The sequence below is a fragment of the Triplophysa dalaica genome, chromosome 9 (assembly GCF_015846415.1).
Source record: "Triplophysa dalaica isolate WHDGS20190420 chromosome 9, ASM1584641v1, whole genome shotgun sequence".
Classification (NCBI taxonomy): domain Eukaryota; kingdom Metazoa; phylum Chordata; class Actinopteri; order Cypriniformes; family Nemacheilidae; genus Triplophysa; species Triplophysa dalaica.
The window spans coordinates 20,946,045-20,963,759 of record NC_079550.1 but is presented as its reverse complement, the minus strand read 5'-3'; the positions used below and the strand labels follow the sequence as shown (position 1 = coordinate 20,963,759).

General features: G+C 38.0%; 1 protein-coding gene across 1 annotated transcript; it reads right to left on the bottom strand.

The window, feature by feature from the left end:
• Nucleotides 1-8,157: 8,157 nt before the first annotated feature.
• On the bottom strand, nucleotides 8,158-16,996 carry mtnr1ba (melatonin receptor type 1Ba). Its single transcript, XM_056757071.1, has 2 exons — nucleotides 16,448-16,996; nucleotides 8,158-9,023 (listed from the first exon to the last, which is right to left on the bottom strand). Exons 1-2 carry the CDS (start codon nucleotides 16,644-16,646, stop codon nucleotides 8,158-8,160), a joined length of 1,065 nt encoding a protein of 354 aa, XP_056613049.1. The 5' UTR covers nucleotides 16,647-16,996.
• Between the last annotated feature and the right edge of the window lie 719 nt (nucleotides 16,997-17,715).

Genomic DNA, 17,715 nt, shown 5'->3' with positions numbered 1-17,715 from the left:
GACATTTCATTTATTTTCATTGTATTTAATTTATTTAATTTCCTTTTATACATCACTTTTATTCCCTCCCTGTTCTTAAAAGTGTAATCTGAAAAATATACACAGCTTGAGAAAAAATGAAGGAACCATTCCAAATTTTCATTTAATTATCATTTCCTTGTGGTCATTCCAGTCCAATTTCTTTCAACAAAATCAAACCTCAGGAGTGATATATACAGCAATGTTGAAGACTTGAAGATGAGAAGACACATGACAACTGCGATAAAAATCTGGGTTATCACATAAAAATATATTTTTCCTAAAAACATGTACAAATGTTAATGTTGTATTGCTTAAAAGTGAATCTGAACTTATGAAAATACAGAGCATCTTTTCTGTTATTTTGACCTGTTTCTCCAGTTTTCATTTTCTGCAAGTAATTGCAAACAGAAAAGATCTTTTATTTGAAATTCGAGAGAAATATTGTTAGTAGTTAAAACAAAAATGATAATTTTCACTTAACACATACCAATAGTATAATAATATATTCAAAATAATTTAGAAATTATATCTTCATTTTTACTGTACTTTAGATTTAAATTAGGTTTTGTTTTTACATTTTTAATAAAATAGATTTCATAAATTCTATACATAATGTTTTAGAAATTATATTTAGAAATTGTATATATTTATATATTTTTCTAATTTAGTTTTAGTTTTATATTTTATAGAAGTTGTATACTTATATAACTGTGTAGCCAACATTAGAAATGTGAAATCTCCATTAGCCTAAACATGACATCCTTACTTAAGTGTTTGCCCAAAATGTGTTAAAAGTTTGTCTAAAGTCAAAGTGCACAGTGATGCTACTGGCAAAAGTGCATCCAATACAAACAGCTTGAACAGTTATTTGCATGTGTATGTAATAATAAAAAAAGTGTAAAAAGTTCATTAAAACGTGATGTCATTGGATTGCGCATAAATTCAAAGTAAAGCAAAAAAGTAATCAAGAAATAAAATAAATAATATCAACGTTTTATAAGTTGTTTTTGCTTGATTTTGTCGATCCTGTCTTGTTTTTGACTACAGCGTTCATTCTCCTGGGTCTTGACTCAATGTGTTATTTTTGCCAAACCTCCTTAAATTGTTTTCAAAGCAGAGCTTCAGTTTACACTCCAAACTGCATGACATGCATACAAATCTTTAATGTATCTGTAAAAATATCTAAATATTTTCCGAAATGACGTCACTTTTGTTGCAACTATGGTACAGAGCAATTGGGAATGTTATACCGGTCCCTTGGACGTAAGGATAATCTATTATAGAGGACCCTCCCCAATTGTTTTATATAAAGTCCCTGTGAACCAGAAGTTGCGATTGTTTTTACTTCCATATATTGACGCACTTCCGAGTGAAATGGAATTTCTAATGAAAAGAATAGCGGGCGTGGCTTTCATCTTTCTCTGCAATTTGATTGGATGTATAAAAACAGGCGTTGCATTTTGCCATGGAACTGCCAGCAGACTGCCAGTTAAAGGGGAGGAGTTAAAATATGCTCCGCCCTAACAGTCCAACATTCGTCATTTAATATGGATAGTCATTACAGGAAGGAAGTGCATTTTCAGATTTAACTAAAGATTATTAGGGCACACAGATTTAAAAAGAGAATGCTGCTTTGAGACCGTCAGAAAGTTCCTGTCCCTCCTGAAACATCTGAAGGTGACTTTGAAGCGCTATGAGAAAAATGAAATGCTTTTCGTTTGTTTATAAGACTGAGATTCATTTTTCCTATAATTGCAATGAGTTCCTCTCGCCCGCTTTCCGTCTTTCATGCATAAGAACGCAACACACCCGACAGCACACACACTTCTCAATTGGAAGATCTCAAGAGTTGACAGATTTCATTTGCATTTAAATCAGTGTGGGGGAAATCAAGAGCTTTATTTGGGGAATCGGAATCTGTCTGTCTGTCTGCACACCTCAGATATCACAACACGCCGCTTCAATTCAATACCCCACTGTGATTGAATGGCTGAGGTTTTCTCTTCCAAACACAAAATGAATTGAATTGGGAAGAAACTTTGGATTGTTAATATGCACCCAGTGGTGAGCCGATCAGAATTCACATTTGTTCAGAGAAAAGAGAACAGAAATCTTTACATTTTCCAAAGAGGAAGACTTAATGTGCAAACTTTACACTGATGTGTGACTTCCGAGAGTTTTGGGTTTGTATGTGATATCAATGTTTCAATAAGTCATACTCATGGGAACTATTTTGCATATATGAGAATTAAGGGATGTGATGTTTCATATGATACATACAGCCTTCCTCAGAAAATGTATAATATAATATAATCTTTTTATTTTAGCTACTGTTGAAAATGTCATGATTTATCCTATATCTTAAAGGAGTAGTTCACTTTCAAGATAAATGTTCATGATCATTTACTCACCCCATGTCATCCAAGATGTTTATGCTTTTGTTCTTTAGTCGAAAAGAAATGAAGGTTTTTGGTGAAAACATTCCATGATTTTTTCCATATAGTGGACTTCAATGGACTCCAAACGGTTGAAGGTCAAAATGCTTGAGTTTCAGTGCAGCTTCTAAGGGCTTTAAATGATACCAGACGATGAATAAAGTTAAAGGTATTATCCAGATAAAAGATCTGTTAAAAAAAAAATTGTATACGCTTTATAAACACAAATACTCGCCTTGCTCTGTTCAGTGATGCGCATTAATGACTTCACGTAATATGCAATGTGTGACCTTTTCAACGTAATTATGTTTTTTGTGAAGTTATGATCACGCATTGCAGAACAAAGCAAGGTTAGCATTTGTGTTTATAAAGCATCTATTTAAATAACAGAAGTTTTCACTAGATAAGGTGTCATTTGTTAGCATAGTAGTAAATGCATTAGCTAACATTAGCTAGCAATGAACATATTTTTTCAGCATTTATTAATCCTTGTTAATGTTTGTTACAGTTATTCTGTTCATATTATGTTTATGTTAGTTCATGGTTTATGATCGAATGTTAACAGTGAAAATGTTTGATTTTAAGAGTAATGGGGAAATTAACATGAACTAACATGCTGTATTAGTATTCTTCATTGTTAGTTAATTTAAGCTAATGCATTAACTACTTGTCAACAAATAGCATCGTATTGTAAAGTGTTACCACAATTTCTTTAAAATTCATTAGTTCATTTTCTAAGACAAACAATGTCAAGATTTATTAAGATGCATGATTCACGTGTATTTGATGCATTTATACATTATCGACTTCTCAGATATGACTGACGGGAAAATTTTATGGCTAGAAAGCTCTAACTTAAATACATTTAAGGAAAATGGTGTGTATTGTTAAACATTTTTGCTTTTTAACCAAGTAGCATTTGGACTTTTCAGTCAACAGATGTGATACAGTCCCTAAAAAAACAAAACTTGACTTTTCAATTTGCAATACTGTTATTTAAGGAGGATGAATGACGACCACATTGAATAGATTGTGTCGTCTGCACGGCCACAGGAGGATCCGCTGGATATTGCTGACACTGAAGTACTTACAATGCAGAAACAAAGCCAAGACTTGTGCACAAAGGACTGATTTATTCATTGACCTCTGTTATCAAGAATATCCAAGGTGTGTGGTTGAGGTTGTTCAGTGTTTCCGAAAAAGTTTGTGTGCTTTGAACTCCTGAATTTAGGGAAATTCTGAATTATGAGGTCGGTGTCAGATAACACTTGATTGGAGAAATCTTAAAATAGTATTCAGAGTAAGGGACAAGAAATCAATTACTGCATAAAAATTAGAGGAAAAAATGATATATAGTATAAATAAAAAATATTACAAAACTGTTGTTTGTTAGTGTTCACATTTCTTTCAGAGTGTTGATATCACATTTCTTGCTACATACATACTTTTCAGATTTGTTTATATTTTTGCATATTTTTGATCAAGAGCTACATTAAAATTACTCTTAGACAATTTTTAAGTTTTGAAACACATTTAAATGTTTTTTTACCACATTTTACCACAATGTATTTTGGGAGTCCTTGCCATCATAGTATGAACATCCCCGACCTAACCCAGTAAATTGTTAAACCAATGAGATTTTAGATTCTGGGAGACTTGGTCATGTCTAGATGTGACAAGGTGTGAGAGTGATGGTGAAAATGATTGACGCTGAGTGATGATGAGAAAAGACCATAAGAAGGAGTTCTGAGGACAGAAGCAAAAAAATGTAAAATACTTTTATTTATGAATTCAGAAGAAAAGCAGTCCACTAGAGGATAGATGCGGAGGGAGATGAAAATGAAAGATGGGAGGGGGGGTTGGGTTGTTTTCGCTCCGCTGGTCCTGATGCTGGTTTTACACTTTGACCGTGTGTGATCCTTTCAGCAGGGATGGAAGAAAGCACAAAACAAACTTCTTAAAAATAAGCTTTATTGACATGAAAAATCATACACCATCGGTCTTCCAGTTGGATGGAATAAAATCTGACCATGTCACCATAATACATTATATTCAGGGCCATTTTTGGTCCCGTCCTGTTGAGTCTGAGCATAATCGCTCTCTTGTTGCTTTTGCTCAATATGAAAAACTCAAATAAAAACAATCACCGTTCATGCACATTCAGCTGGCGGTATGAAATATCACAAGTGTTTGGAGCTGTAACAGTTTGACCCGCATCGATGTGATTCATTACTAAGTTTTACAAACGTAAGTACATCAGTTCATGTTGAACATCACAGCAGCATCACTAACATGAGAAAAGTTACCCAAGTACTAAGATACACTAAGACACACCTGTTTGGTTGAATTACTAAGATTAGATTTTAATAAAATACTTTGACTTTCTCAACTTGCACAGTGCATTTTGCATTCTTTGTGGGGATACATAGTGGAATCGAATCTGTAAAAACAACAACTCAAAGACAATTCTTTTGCATAAAGCTTTCAACGCGAACTTGTCTTATATAGTCTTTGTATTATAATAAAACGATCATCCAAATACTGTACAAATAAAGTGTTTGCTGGGAAACTTGGATAAGGTGTCAATGTACTGATAAACAACAATAACAACAACAACCAAATAGATACGATAAAAAATTATCCGTAAAAATAACGAACACATACATTAATATAAAATCTTCCTCTCTCTCAGCACAACACATTATACTCGTACCACCAAAGGGAATATCCGCTGTACCATTGCAGGATAAAATCTCTTTGTCAAAGTTCAAGAGATTGTTAAACAAGCGATGGTCATAAACACAAAGATTATTCAATAACATTAGTCATCAAAGAAGCCAGCGTGTGATCTCGCCACAGTAAGACGGATGAGAAGTCTCTTTACTAAGATTATCTACTCTCATTGTGATTACTAAAATCAGGTTACCCATAAGAGATATGCTAGAAAATACTTACAGATAACACGTATTAACACAGAAATATGTGAGCGTGATGATTAAAGTGACCGATGACGTGTTTTAAATGCATAGAGACATGTGGAGTCATCCACTGTCCTCCAACACGGCTGTAAACAGAACACATGTGCCGCCGGCATCTTCATTGTGCTTTTGTGTTTAGAAGATAGGCCTACAACACGCCTCACAAGAGAGTCACAGACAAAACAGTTTCTAAGTCTCACAACACCCTCAACACTTTATCATGTGTTTGGGGTTTTGTCCAAATTAACTAGAAAGCATAATGTGACCACTTGATTTGTAATATAAGCTTATCAATGCAAGCTAGCTGTTATAAAAAAATAAACAAAGTTTTCTAGCCAACAATTACATTTTATAGACAGCAGAATTCTTTGTGGCCCAACGCATTGGAAAATAATGCTGAAGGATTGTAATATACTCAATAAACATCCTTGATGAGTGCCATTGATGAAGCATTATTACTACAATCAGTACTGAAGCTCCTTTAGTAAACGGACAAACCAGTTTACATCGATTTTTACAACATATTGCCAAAATGCCTCTACGCTACTGTTGTTCATCATTTGAAGTACCTCAAACTCGAGGCTTAAATTCGAAAAGGAAGTGGAAGAGCGGTTTATATGAAAGTAAACCTTGTGTTTTTTTTGGCAGATTCTATGATTTGAAATATTTGAGGCTTGTAAAGCTCACAGAGTTCAGCCATACACACACACACAGCTATACGTCTAATTATTAAAGATAAATAAATCTGTTATGAGTCAAACTAAGGATGTAACAAATTACAATAAAATAAAGGTTTTTTTTGAGGTGGAGATTCACTTTGAAAATTAAACACTGTAACTTGTGCTGACAAAAACTGAAGCTCAAAAATCTTTTTTTCATATCTTTGTGCGGATGTCAGGAATCATGTATTACTCAGTAAGGCATCAACGTTATCTTAAAAATGTATAGTATATACGTATATACATTCATATGAAATGTATTATCAATGTGAAATTCATCATTTAAGACATTGTCAATTGAAGGGCTTACTTTAAAAACAATTGTAAGTTTGTGTAACATAACTTTAGCTGATGGTTTCGTGACGTAGTTCAAATTTTCTTGAACCATCTATAAATGATCATGTATCAGAATGAATCGTTCAAAGCTACTTTACATTTGTATATAATGCTTCATGTCAACAAATAGGATTGAATAAGATTAACTCAAGAAACATAAAGGGTATGGTCTCTTACATGAAATATTAATGCCAATGTGTCCGAAACATAATCTGTGATAACCATTTAAAGCCTGCTAATGGATTAAATGATAAACCCATGCATCCATCACTTCAGTCATTTAAATCTAATAATGCTTATATAACAAGTTACTGCAAGTCAATTTTATGCCGCAACACACACATGTTGCACATTCATAACGTATTGTTTTTTTCAATAGAAGAACGTATTCTTGCAGCATTTTGGCAAACTGTATTCCCACAGGGATGCACCTATAGACCTCTTAGAGAAATGTTGCGGGAAGTCTACACAAAGATTGCCACAGTGTTAAAGTGCGGCCATCGTTTTGCATTTGCATAGCAATAGGCGAGTTTCACAGGAACATTGTTGCAGTGTTTTAGGGGGAACGTCTGGATAACCTTTGCTGCAAACCTAAGGGAGCCCTAGTTTTATAGTTTATAATAAATCGGTTGCATAGCACTAGAGGAGTCTCTAGTGTTCTTACAATGCCAAAAGAGTTAAAGATATTGGAACGATGGGACGGTGTGAGTTTATGGTGCTGGACTGTCACAAAAGTTTTATCACAGGCGTCATATGGCAAGAATACGTGTTTCTCTGTGTCTTTGGTGTGTTATAAGTTGTAAAATTGCTAAACCGTATTCTATCTAAAAGCGAATGCTCGCCCAGACCTGCCTGACCACACCCCCATAAATCTACATCAGTTCATGTTATGATTCGACTGCCCAAATGTATATGCATGTAAGGTGGGCGTACCTGTCAGTACAATTGCTTTGCAACCTGATGTTCCAAATATGGTAAGAGGCGTTACATTTCTGTCACACGCTTGCAGTATTCGACCAATCACTATGCAGTGGTTAACTGGCCAATCATAGCACACCTCGCTTTTCAGAGCGATGAGCTTTGTAAAAAATCTGCTTTTTCAGAGAGGCGGAGCAAAGAGGAGATACAAACATGCATGGTATGTGGAAAATACAGCGTTTTAGGACCTTAAATCGTGTATAAACATTGCATTAGATCTAAAACAAACCATTATATTCATTTTAGCCATGTCATATGACCCCTTTAATGTTGTTATACAGTTAGGTGAGCGCTTGTGAACTGTGATTTCTCTGGAGAACCGTTAGGTGAGCATTTATGGATGGTTGACGAAAACAACCTTGAGCTGTAGTTGCGACATCGCTAATGTTCTGCACAGTTTGGGTTTATTTTGATATCTTTCCGCCCGGTAATGACTTATTGCACTTTTCTGAATCATTAGCATGCATTCACTCATGTGGCTGTAATACTCGTGAGACGCAATTAAATTCTTCTAACATTGAGGATTATAATTGTATGGATTTCCAACAAATGAGGTATTCTTTTTGCAAAGTGTGATATCTACAGCGAGCAGTAAAAAATCATTTTCAAACATCGTGGACTAAATTTGAAAACGTTTGCAGCATTCTCGCTTCAAAATCTGTGTTTTTAAAACGTAAAACGCATCGTGAGTTATATTGTGTTCGCCTTAGGCTGGTCATTGTTGTTGTTGCCAGGCGAATGTCTGTTGCTGCGCTCAGTCCCGCCCCTCGACGTCTCCTGCAGAAAGAGGCGTGGCTTACAGAGCGACAGGAGTATTCTGCGGTATTCCCTGCGGAAGTTCTGATTGAGCAGTCCATACACTACGGCGTTCAGGCAGGAGTTGAAGTACGCCATGAAATAACTCACCACAAACAGCCAATCGGGGATCATGGGCGCAACACGGGGCGGGTCCACCGCTACAGCCAGGCCAATCAGATTCAACGGCGCCCAGCAGACGGCGAACAGTACAAAGACGACGAACATGGTCAGGAAGTGCCGTAGCTCGTTGGGACGCAGCCGTGGCCTGGTGTCGCTGGTGACCCGCCTCCTAACACGCAGCACCAGCACCCAAATCCTCAGGTAGCAGAAGATGACCACGCCGATGGGAAGCAGGAAATGCACGGTCACCACGGCGATGGTGTAACTTGCGCTCGTCGTTTGACTAAACGTGCATGAATAAACCCGGGGGTCATACGTCAATGAGCCCAGCGCCAGGTTGGGGAGGATGGCAAGGGCGGTGAAGACCCACACCAGCGTCAACAGCGCCAGGGTTCCCACGCGTCCGTAGACTCTCTCGTAAGTGTTGGTCTGACAGATGAAGCAGTAGCGGTTGATGGCGATGGCGGTGATGTTGAAGATGGAACCGATGACGCTCGCACCCATCAGGAAACCGCTCACCTTGCATTCCATCTCATCCGGCAACCAGCCCGCATGCAGCATGGCGTGCAGAATCAGAGGGTACGGATAGCAAACCACAAGGAGGTCGGCAAAAGCCAAACTCACTACGAATGCGTTACCTGCAGGACACAGAGAGGGAAGAAAGTCAAATACAATGTGCCAGGAGAGTAAAAAAAAGTATTTGGTATGTGCACGACGCATGTTTTTGAAGTAGGAACGATACTTCGTTGAATTGGAATTACAAACTAGTCTGAAATTTTAGCAGGTCCAAAGCTTGAGAAACTTTTAAAAGCAAACAACATGCGGGGATCACGACGTGATAGTATCAAGATTTTCTAAACAAAGAGGGTAAGTGTGTGTGTGCGTAAGCAAAAGAACACAGGAACGTTCATATTTATAAAAACGGTCTTTGATGTGGAAAAGTGCTTAGCGGCACGTCAGGGTCTGAGCAGACGTACGCACTTTTGATTGTCCGAGTGCTGCAGGGTTTGGGAAATATAAGCCATTCTTGCCACTCCTAAAGGATTTGGATGTTGACAGGTTCTCTTTTATAGGCTACGATGTGACTGAAAACACATCTCTTCCGTCAACACCTGACTGATCAATTTTGACTTCTATCTCTTTTGTAAAGCTTAGCTCTGCAGGCTATATGAGACCAGTTTTTTATTGTAGTTATGCTTTTTGTTGTCCTTATTCTGTTCTAATTGCTTCCATTTTTTCCTTCATCTGTAAGTCAGTTTGGATAAAAGCGTCTGCTTAATGACTAAATGTAGTTGTTGTTTACATCTTGCAAAACTATCTATAGTTCTATCTATATCAATTTACAATAAAGTTAAACTTATACCTTTTGTTCGTAAATTCATAAAAATGTTACCGGTCGGTCCTCAAAAAAATTAAAACCTGAACAGGAACAAAGAAAGCTAAACCCTAAAACAGAACTTAATAAAGTAGTAAAAGCACAAGATGTAAAAATAAAACCTAGCAGCTCATATCCACATATCTTTAGAAAAATTGTCATAATGCTATAATGTAACATTTTGTTTCGTGATTTAACCCTCAATACTATTTATGTTTGAATTCTATATAGAATCATCTGCCGTTTATCATCATTTAAAATGTCCTTTTTAGGTCACGCAAGGCAGATAAATAATAAAGCAAGAAAGAACTGAACTGTAGATGACATTGCGTGTTTGTAAGTGTGTAAGAGTGTATAAGGACAGGGAGTTAAAAACTGTAGTGAAGTTCACAACAAGTTCAGATCCATTAGACTGAATGTTGTGCACCTGACACTGAAGTTCATATCTACAGCGGATACGATTGCGTGTTTGTGGCAAGTTGTACCTGTCGGGTGCTGTGTGTGTTTGTGTTTATGTGTTGTTTTGTTAGAAGGTGAGATCGTGTTCTCTTCAGATCAGGTTGTATTACCATTTACCGACCGTATACCGCCGAGTTTAGCCGAAGGTGAGCACACAGACACACATTTCTTGGACTAATGTGTTAAGGACGTCAAATAGGTTTGTACATTGAGAATTGATCCTTTGAGATGAATAGGCCCTACCTCATCCTCATGACTTGCTACATCATCCACCCTACTGTATTTGACATTTTGTCTTTTTCTTCTGGGTCGGTCAATGTCTGCTCTCACTAGCTCTGTCGATATCTCCAGCCGGATCAGAATTCTTTTCTTTTCCTCTCGCTTACACCTCAATTCACCTCGGCACTTTTTTACTCTATTCTCGCAAGAAGATTAATAGGAAAGAAAAAAGTATCTCCAGAGCTGAGCTTAAAAATGTTTTAATTAGATTGTCGAGTGCCCTTTTAGGAGAGAAATTAGGTGCTATCTATTGATCAGAAACCAGCCCAGAATATATTCATCTCTGAACACATACACACACAGTTCAGTTTAACAGCAACTTTGTGTTTGGAAATGAATGTATCACTGAGATATGTGCACTATTTCCGACATATCATGATTATCACAACAACATGTAAATAAACGTGAGATTGTATTACATTACAGTTATTCACTTTATAAATCGACAGTGAGTGCAAAATGTGTTTCCTCTTATTGTTTAAAAAACGATGCGGGTGGAGGCATGCTACTGTTCAACAGAGATGACAAAGCAAAGAAACAAATAAAAATCAGCTTCGGTAGAGAAACACACACACACACAAACACACACAAACACACACACTTGTGCTCATTAGTCCTCATCACTGGCACATGCTGATTTGAGGGATGAGGATTCAGGAGATTGTGCCAGGTACACAGACGCTTCCTGCAGGATTCCAGGCTTTGACATTTGCAATAACATGTAGTTTGACAAATAGATGAGTTTGTGAATCACTGCACACACACATCCATTGATTTTCAGTTCAGCATTTCATTTGTTTTTTTAGACTATTGTATATCACTTCTCACATGGGAAATCATAGATTTGACATTTTCTCGTATAGACAAAACTAGAGATGCACCAATAATCGTTATTGGTCCAAAGGTACTATTCACACCATTGGCAGATAGTTTAAAACCACATAATGATCAGGGCTGATGTATCCTGTCAATCAAAGGAGGACAGGAAAATGCACTGAATTTGTGCTCTATATGTAGAAATTGTTGTGAAACATCACCAGTTTCATTATAGGAATTAATAACGTTCAGAAAGTTCGGAAATATGTATTTAATCTTCAGTATTGGCAGATATCACTCGGAATAATCAGTTTGGTAACAGTGCATGTCTAGACAAAACAAATTACAAATAAGATGAATATTTATATTGTTTATTTTGGACACAATGGGCGAAAAAATGAAATGACACTCAGAATCAAATAACTGAACTGTGGAAAACTGTGGACTCAAAAATCTAATTTGATTTAACTTAATATTCTAAAAAAGCTGTTCAACTGAGGTTTTGAAGTTGTTTTTTATAGTGTGACTCTTGATTTTTCTGTACAATATATGGGCTTATCACTATATCCACATTTATTTACATACATCTATTTGTGACACTGGACAACAAAACCAAAGAAAATCTAAATATTGAGAAAATTGGTTTTGAAGCTGTTAATCAGAGGCACTGTGCCAGGCCATCCACTCACAAAAAATAAAGTTTTTATACATTTGTGGTATGAGATTTACAAAATATCATCATGGAACATGATATTGACTTGATATCCAAATAAGTTTTGGCATAAAAGAACATCTATAATTTTGACCCATACAATTTTTCCAGTGCCATGTGCTAAGATCGGTTTTGTGATTAATTTAAACTTCCGCTAAGCTTTCCTGCAGCTCATTGGTATAAGCAAGGCATTTCTGATGCCAGGGTCGTGGGCTCGATCCCAGGGGATTGCACATACTTAGAAACAAATGTATAGGATAATGCAATGTAAGTCGCTTTGGGTAAAAGCGTCTGCCAAATGCATAAATGTAATTGTATGTTTTTTCAAAAGTTTGTGACTCGGCTTAACGCCTCTGGGAAACTGTCCCATAAACTATTGTGCTACAATTTGAGGGCATTTTCATTTCTCCTACAGAAATGTATTTTACAAGAAACCGAAGACAAAGTAAGCTCTTGAATGAGACATAACTGTCAATTTAAAAAGGGACAAAAGCAATTTATATTTTTTCTGGATTATTTGACAGAAATTAACTTCAGGACTTTAGACTTCTTGTTTTTTTAATTTGTGCAATTTAAAATAATATAAAGGAAGCAAGTCATAGTCCCAAATCTCCTGAGATATGAAACTCTCTCTTAGACATACACGCCTTTAATTAACAATAGCATAAAAATAAACATGCTACACACACACACCACTCATTAAAGAAAGCGAGGAACGCTTGTGCTTAGTCCACATGAGCGCTAATTAAATCTCTAATGACCCAAGAGTAACAAGATCTTCACTAACTCAATCACTCCTTTGCTATAAACATCCTAGTACTCTAGCGCCCTAGTAAGTCTTACAGTGTGTGTTTAAAATAAATGAACGTGAGTCTAAAGTGGCCTGTGTTGTAGCCGCTCTGCAGATGAAAATCCCCTGAGACTTGCAATCTCACTTGGCACCAATAACCCTGTATCTGAGGAAATGTGAGTGTGTGTGAAAGTGGATGTGTGTGTATAAAGAATCAGCTTTGTGGGATAATTACTCGAGGCTTGCATTAGACGTTCACACACAGTCACACACACATGCAGAAAGCGCATATTTAATCTCTGTCAGCTATGGGTCGCATTACAGTGTGCGTCGCTGACGTGGCCGGTCTTCGTTGACACTGATGCCTGCTTGGAATGACCTTTACCACTCTGACTCATGTGGTTTTTGAACCCACCCATTACTTTGATAACTTCTGGACTCTACATTTGATGCTTTTCCGTATCATGGAGTAAAAATCGAGAGTACAATTTTAAGTCTGAAATCTGAAATTGCACACTTGAGTTGTGTCAGGCCTTTAAGAAGTAACGCATGTGAGCTTAAAGGGACAGTTCACCCAAAAATGAAAATAATTCTGTCATCATTTACTCACCCTCAGATTGTTTCAAACCTGTATGTATTTCTTTACTTTGCTAAACACAAAGGAAGATATTTGTAAGAATGTCAGTAACCAATCAGATCTTGGCCTCCATTGACTCCCCTTGTATTTTTTTTTTCTGTGGCAGAAAATGGAGGATGAGATCTGTTCGCTTACTGACAATCTTCCAAATATATTCCTTTGTGTTCATCAGAACAAGGAAATGTTCACAGGTTTGGAACAACCTGAGGTGAGTAAATGATGACAGAATATTCATTTTTGGGTGAACTGTCCCTTTAAAACGGACCAAAGTCCTGGTGTTTGCTTGATAACGTGCATGAAGAATTAAAATGCATAATTTTCTCTGAACGTCATAATTGGGATCAATGGGAATGAGATCAAAGACGATTTTTGTGGTACGCAATGTGGTAATGCTGTAGCTTTGCAATGCACTGGGGAATTGTGACACAAATCATGTGTGAAGGCCTTTAGAACACATTTATGAGATACTACAGCTGCAAACTTGTGATGGAGAACTGGAGTAGTCCTGTCATCTCATTTGCATACACCTCACCGAGAGCCAATAGGATTAAATTCCATTCAGAAACAAGACCAGCACAACATAAAACCTTCAAGACAACACGTTTGATCTCGTTAACATTCTCTCTTTCCAAATTCTATCCATCAATTCAGTCACATTTACCATATCTGTAAATTAAACTAAATATACCTTTTGATTTGTTAAAGTACCGCATTTGGTTTCATTGACATGTGCATAAATGTTTGCATGAATTTTTTGCATTATGAGCACTGGGAGAATGATTCATTGTGCCCAACTCCCTAACATGCACTCCCTCGCAGAATTTCAGACCCTGCTGTTTTCTCCCTTGGTTATTCTAGTCACAGCTCAAGCCAGACATGCAGAAGACCCAAAATGTCTTCACATTGGTACGCTCCAATAGTGTGTTTCCTTAATGAAAATAAATCACCGCCAGTCGAATGAAGGTGCAGACAGGTGTGGCAGAGGCGTACACACGGCGATTCTCACATGCCCTTTGAGCTTCTAAGCGTGTTTACAGAACACAAGCAAACTCATCACTCTGCTTAATAAGATGCTGAATGTCACCTTGAGGTACAGACACACACGAGTGAAAGCACACAACAAGAGGTCACAGATCAAATCCAAACGTTTACATCATGTTTCTATCAGCGTTTCTATCTGCATCTTTGTTTTAAATGAAAGCTGGGTTCTGAAGGCAAACGGGCGCATTAGTGCGGTTAACATGGCTTAGTTAAAACAGTTCTGCGATGATGCCACCTGCACATTTCGAGATGTCAAAAAATCATTTACGAGACGCCCCCTCTGCATACCCTTACAGAACAGATCCAACATATCAATCTCTGACCTAATAACACAGCGCTGTGAATCATTTGACGTCCTGTCTGTTTGGAGATATTGCAGTTGAGCTCTGTTTACCCACTCTGTCATTTTCCTGTCTTATTCCCATCGGCAGCTTTTCCTGTGCTCAACTGAGCAGCGATAAGATGAAATCTAGTCACACTATTTCTGTTATCAACCCAGATACTTTTTTTAGCCCCTTCGATCTGTGAAATCACAAAAGACTAGAACAGTCACATTATATGGACTTTCTTTCAGCCCATTTCTGCATTTTGGACACAAATTATATGCTGGGGAGCGATCTATATTTTAAAAGCACCGCTCATAATTTCCCCTCCTCTATCTCTCTTTCTGTCTTTTTGTCATTGTACTTTTTATTATTTCACTTCTTTTCTCTCCTATTTTGTATCTGTATTCGTTTTTGTATTCTTTGATTGTCTAAAATGAATCACAATATTAAGACATCACAAAAGCAAAGCCAAAACAGGGAAATGTTGCCATTTGCATTTAAATGCAAATGAAAAGTCATAAATTAAAACCATATGGTGCTTTATATCATTGAATGAGGAGATCCGGTAAAATGACTTTTCAGAATTAGCTTGACTTGCTTTGCGTTTTCACTTTATCATGCAAACGCACGCAAGCAAGTGCACATGACTGAAAGAAAAACTGAATTGGTCATTGCCGTTTAAACACTTTCACTCACTCAAATGTGTTGTTAAATGAAAGAATTGAGCATCACCTTCTGGAGCAGACAGCTCTCACAAGCTCATATTCTCTCTTTTCAAAGGTCTGTAATAAATCACTCTCAGTTGGCCTTGAGTGCCCTGTTATTATTCTAAGGCTTTGAGGCTCTCTGACTGTCTTTGGTATCTGTGAGTGTTACGTAACGTCAAACCATCTTGTGTCTTTTAAACATGTTATCTCGGGTCTTGCTTTGAATGCTCAGCTGTTTTTAATGAATGAATGAACTCTATATAGAAAGACACATCGGTGAAACCGTTACTCGTGCTCGAAAAAAATTAAAGAAAGATGAAGTGTTCAGCGATTTTAAGAAGCTGTTATAAATGATGTTAAATAGATAAATTAGGTGTTAACTTCAGTTTAGTGTTCAAATAGCCCTTTGTCATCTGGAAAGAAGATTAAAAAATATTTTAAATCCTTACGCGATCTTTTTTTGCTGTAGGAGACAGTCATTCATGCACAAGAGACTGCACGTGAATAGTCTAGTTGCCATCGGTGTGAATGAAGCACTTTATTCTTAAATTTCTCAGTCTGGCACTGGGTGCTTTTAACAGTTTAGTGAAACATGAGTCACTTAAGATTAATCCTCATTAAGACTCACTGTATCTAGACGCGCGCGTCAGACGATAGTCTTTGGTCGTTTTTATAATCTCGAGCTAAAGCGACGCGTTTTCAAAACGGTGAAACAAGTTCAACGTAGGCTACTTTACATGCGTTTTGCCCATTGCGGTGCGTTTTGTCCAGCTGTTTGAGCGCAAGAACCCTCCCTGTGGGAACAATCACTCCCGCACACATACACCCAGAGGTAAAAGAAAAAAAAAACGCATGCACATGCATCACTTGTTTTCAGTTTGCAAAATTATGAACGAACAAGCCCGCGCGCGCGCACTCACCGGCGTTTCTCAGTTTCCTGTTTCTGAGCACCGAGATGATGACCAGCACGTTCCCGAGCACATCCACCACACTCGTAAAGATCAGCACGCTGGCCAGCACCGTAACAACCCATGTTGGCCGCGCGCCCGCCCCGTTACCCCACTCGCGACCCTGCCCGATATCCGTCCGGTTCCTGATGAGGGAGGCATTCTCGGGCATGTCGAAGAAACTTCACCCTCCAGCACCAAAACGCTCGGTATCTCTCTCACGGGGCTTTTTCCATCGTCGTCCTCACGCACGAGCCTGCATGTCTTTATTCTCAATCAGCTTTTGGAATCTCGGTAGCCGGTTTTGTTTCCTCATAAATGTGCCGCGTAAAACACACCCGCGTCTAGTCCTGGCAGATGAATGATATGCTAAACTTTGTCATGAATGTCCCCTAGTTTTTCTTCTCGTCGCGCGCTCATTTACAAGTCACTCTGGGTGACAGCGCGGGCAGGTATCGAGCTCCTCGAGCGACGCGCGCCAGTGGGATGCGCTCCGGTATTTCCCATTGATCGATATAAACTGGAAGAACGCGCGGGCGTGGGTTCACTCCTCCCCCTCCTCAAATTCTTCCTCTTCTTTTGCGTTGATGTCGCGGAGGTTACCGGGTAATCCGAAACACCCCCTAAAATATATGTCCAGTCTGTCAGACCTATATTATTTATTCATTTAGCGGTGTCGGTGGGAACGAAATCCGATGTGTGAGATCGAATAATGGTCTCCCGTTTCACCCAGATACCAAGATAGCGTAAAATCTTAGTTAATGGTATAGACTATGTTTTATACTAGTTTGTCATTTAGATAAACCTTTAAGTTTATATTACGTTTCACCGTAAGAGTTGTCGTTAAAATCCAACTTAAGATTTAAATAGCAGTAATTCAGTTTTTTCCCGCCTCAAAGCGATTGCCTCAGCGTGTCTTCTCGCGATTGACGGGGAGCGCTTTCCCGGCGCGCGTGGGCACAGTTTCAGGTCCAAATGTCGGACACCTCAAATTAATCGGTGGACGAGATACGTCGTCCAACACTCGCTCTGCACCCTCGGTATCCTCACCGATCCCGAAAACCGTGTGCACGCGAGAACCCGACACTCGCGCGCTGGAGACACTCTTATGTGTCTGAAGTGCTCTGAGAGAGTGCGCAGGTGCACGCGAGGGCGTCCTACTACAAATCACATGGTGTTATTTAAAACATCTCGCAGTTTTCATTTGGTCTTGGGGTCAGTTAGCTAGGAAATATAATAGT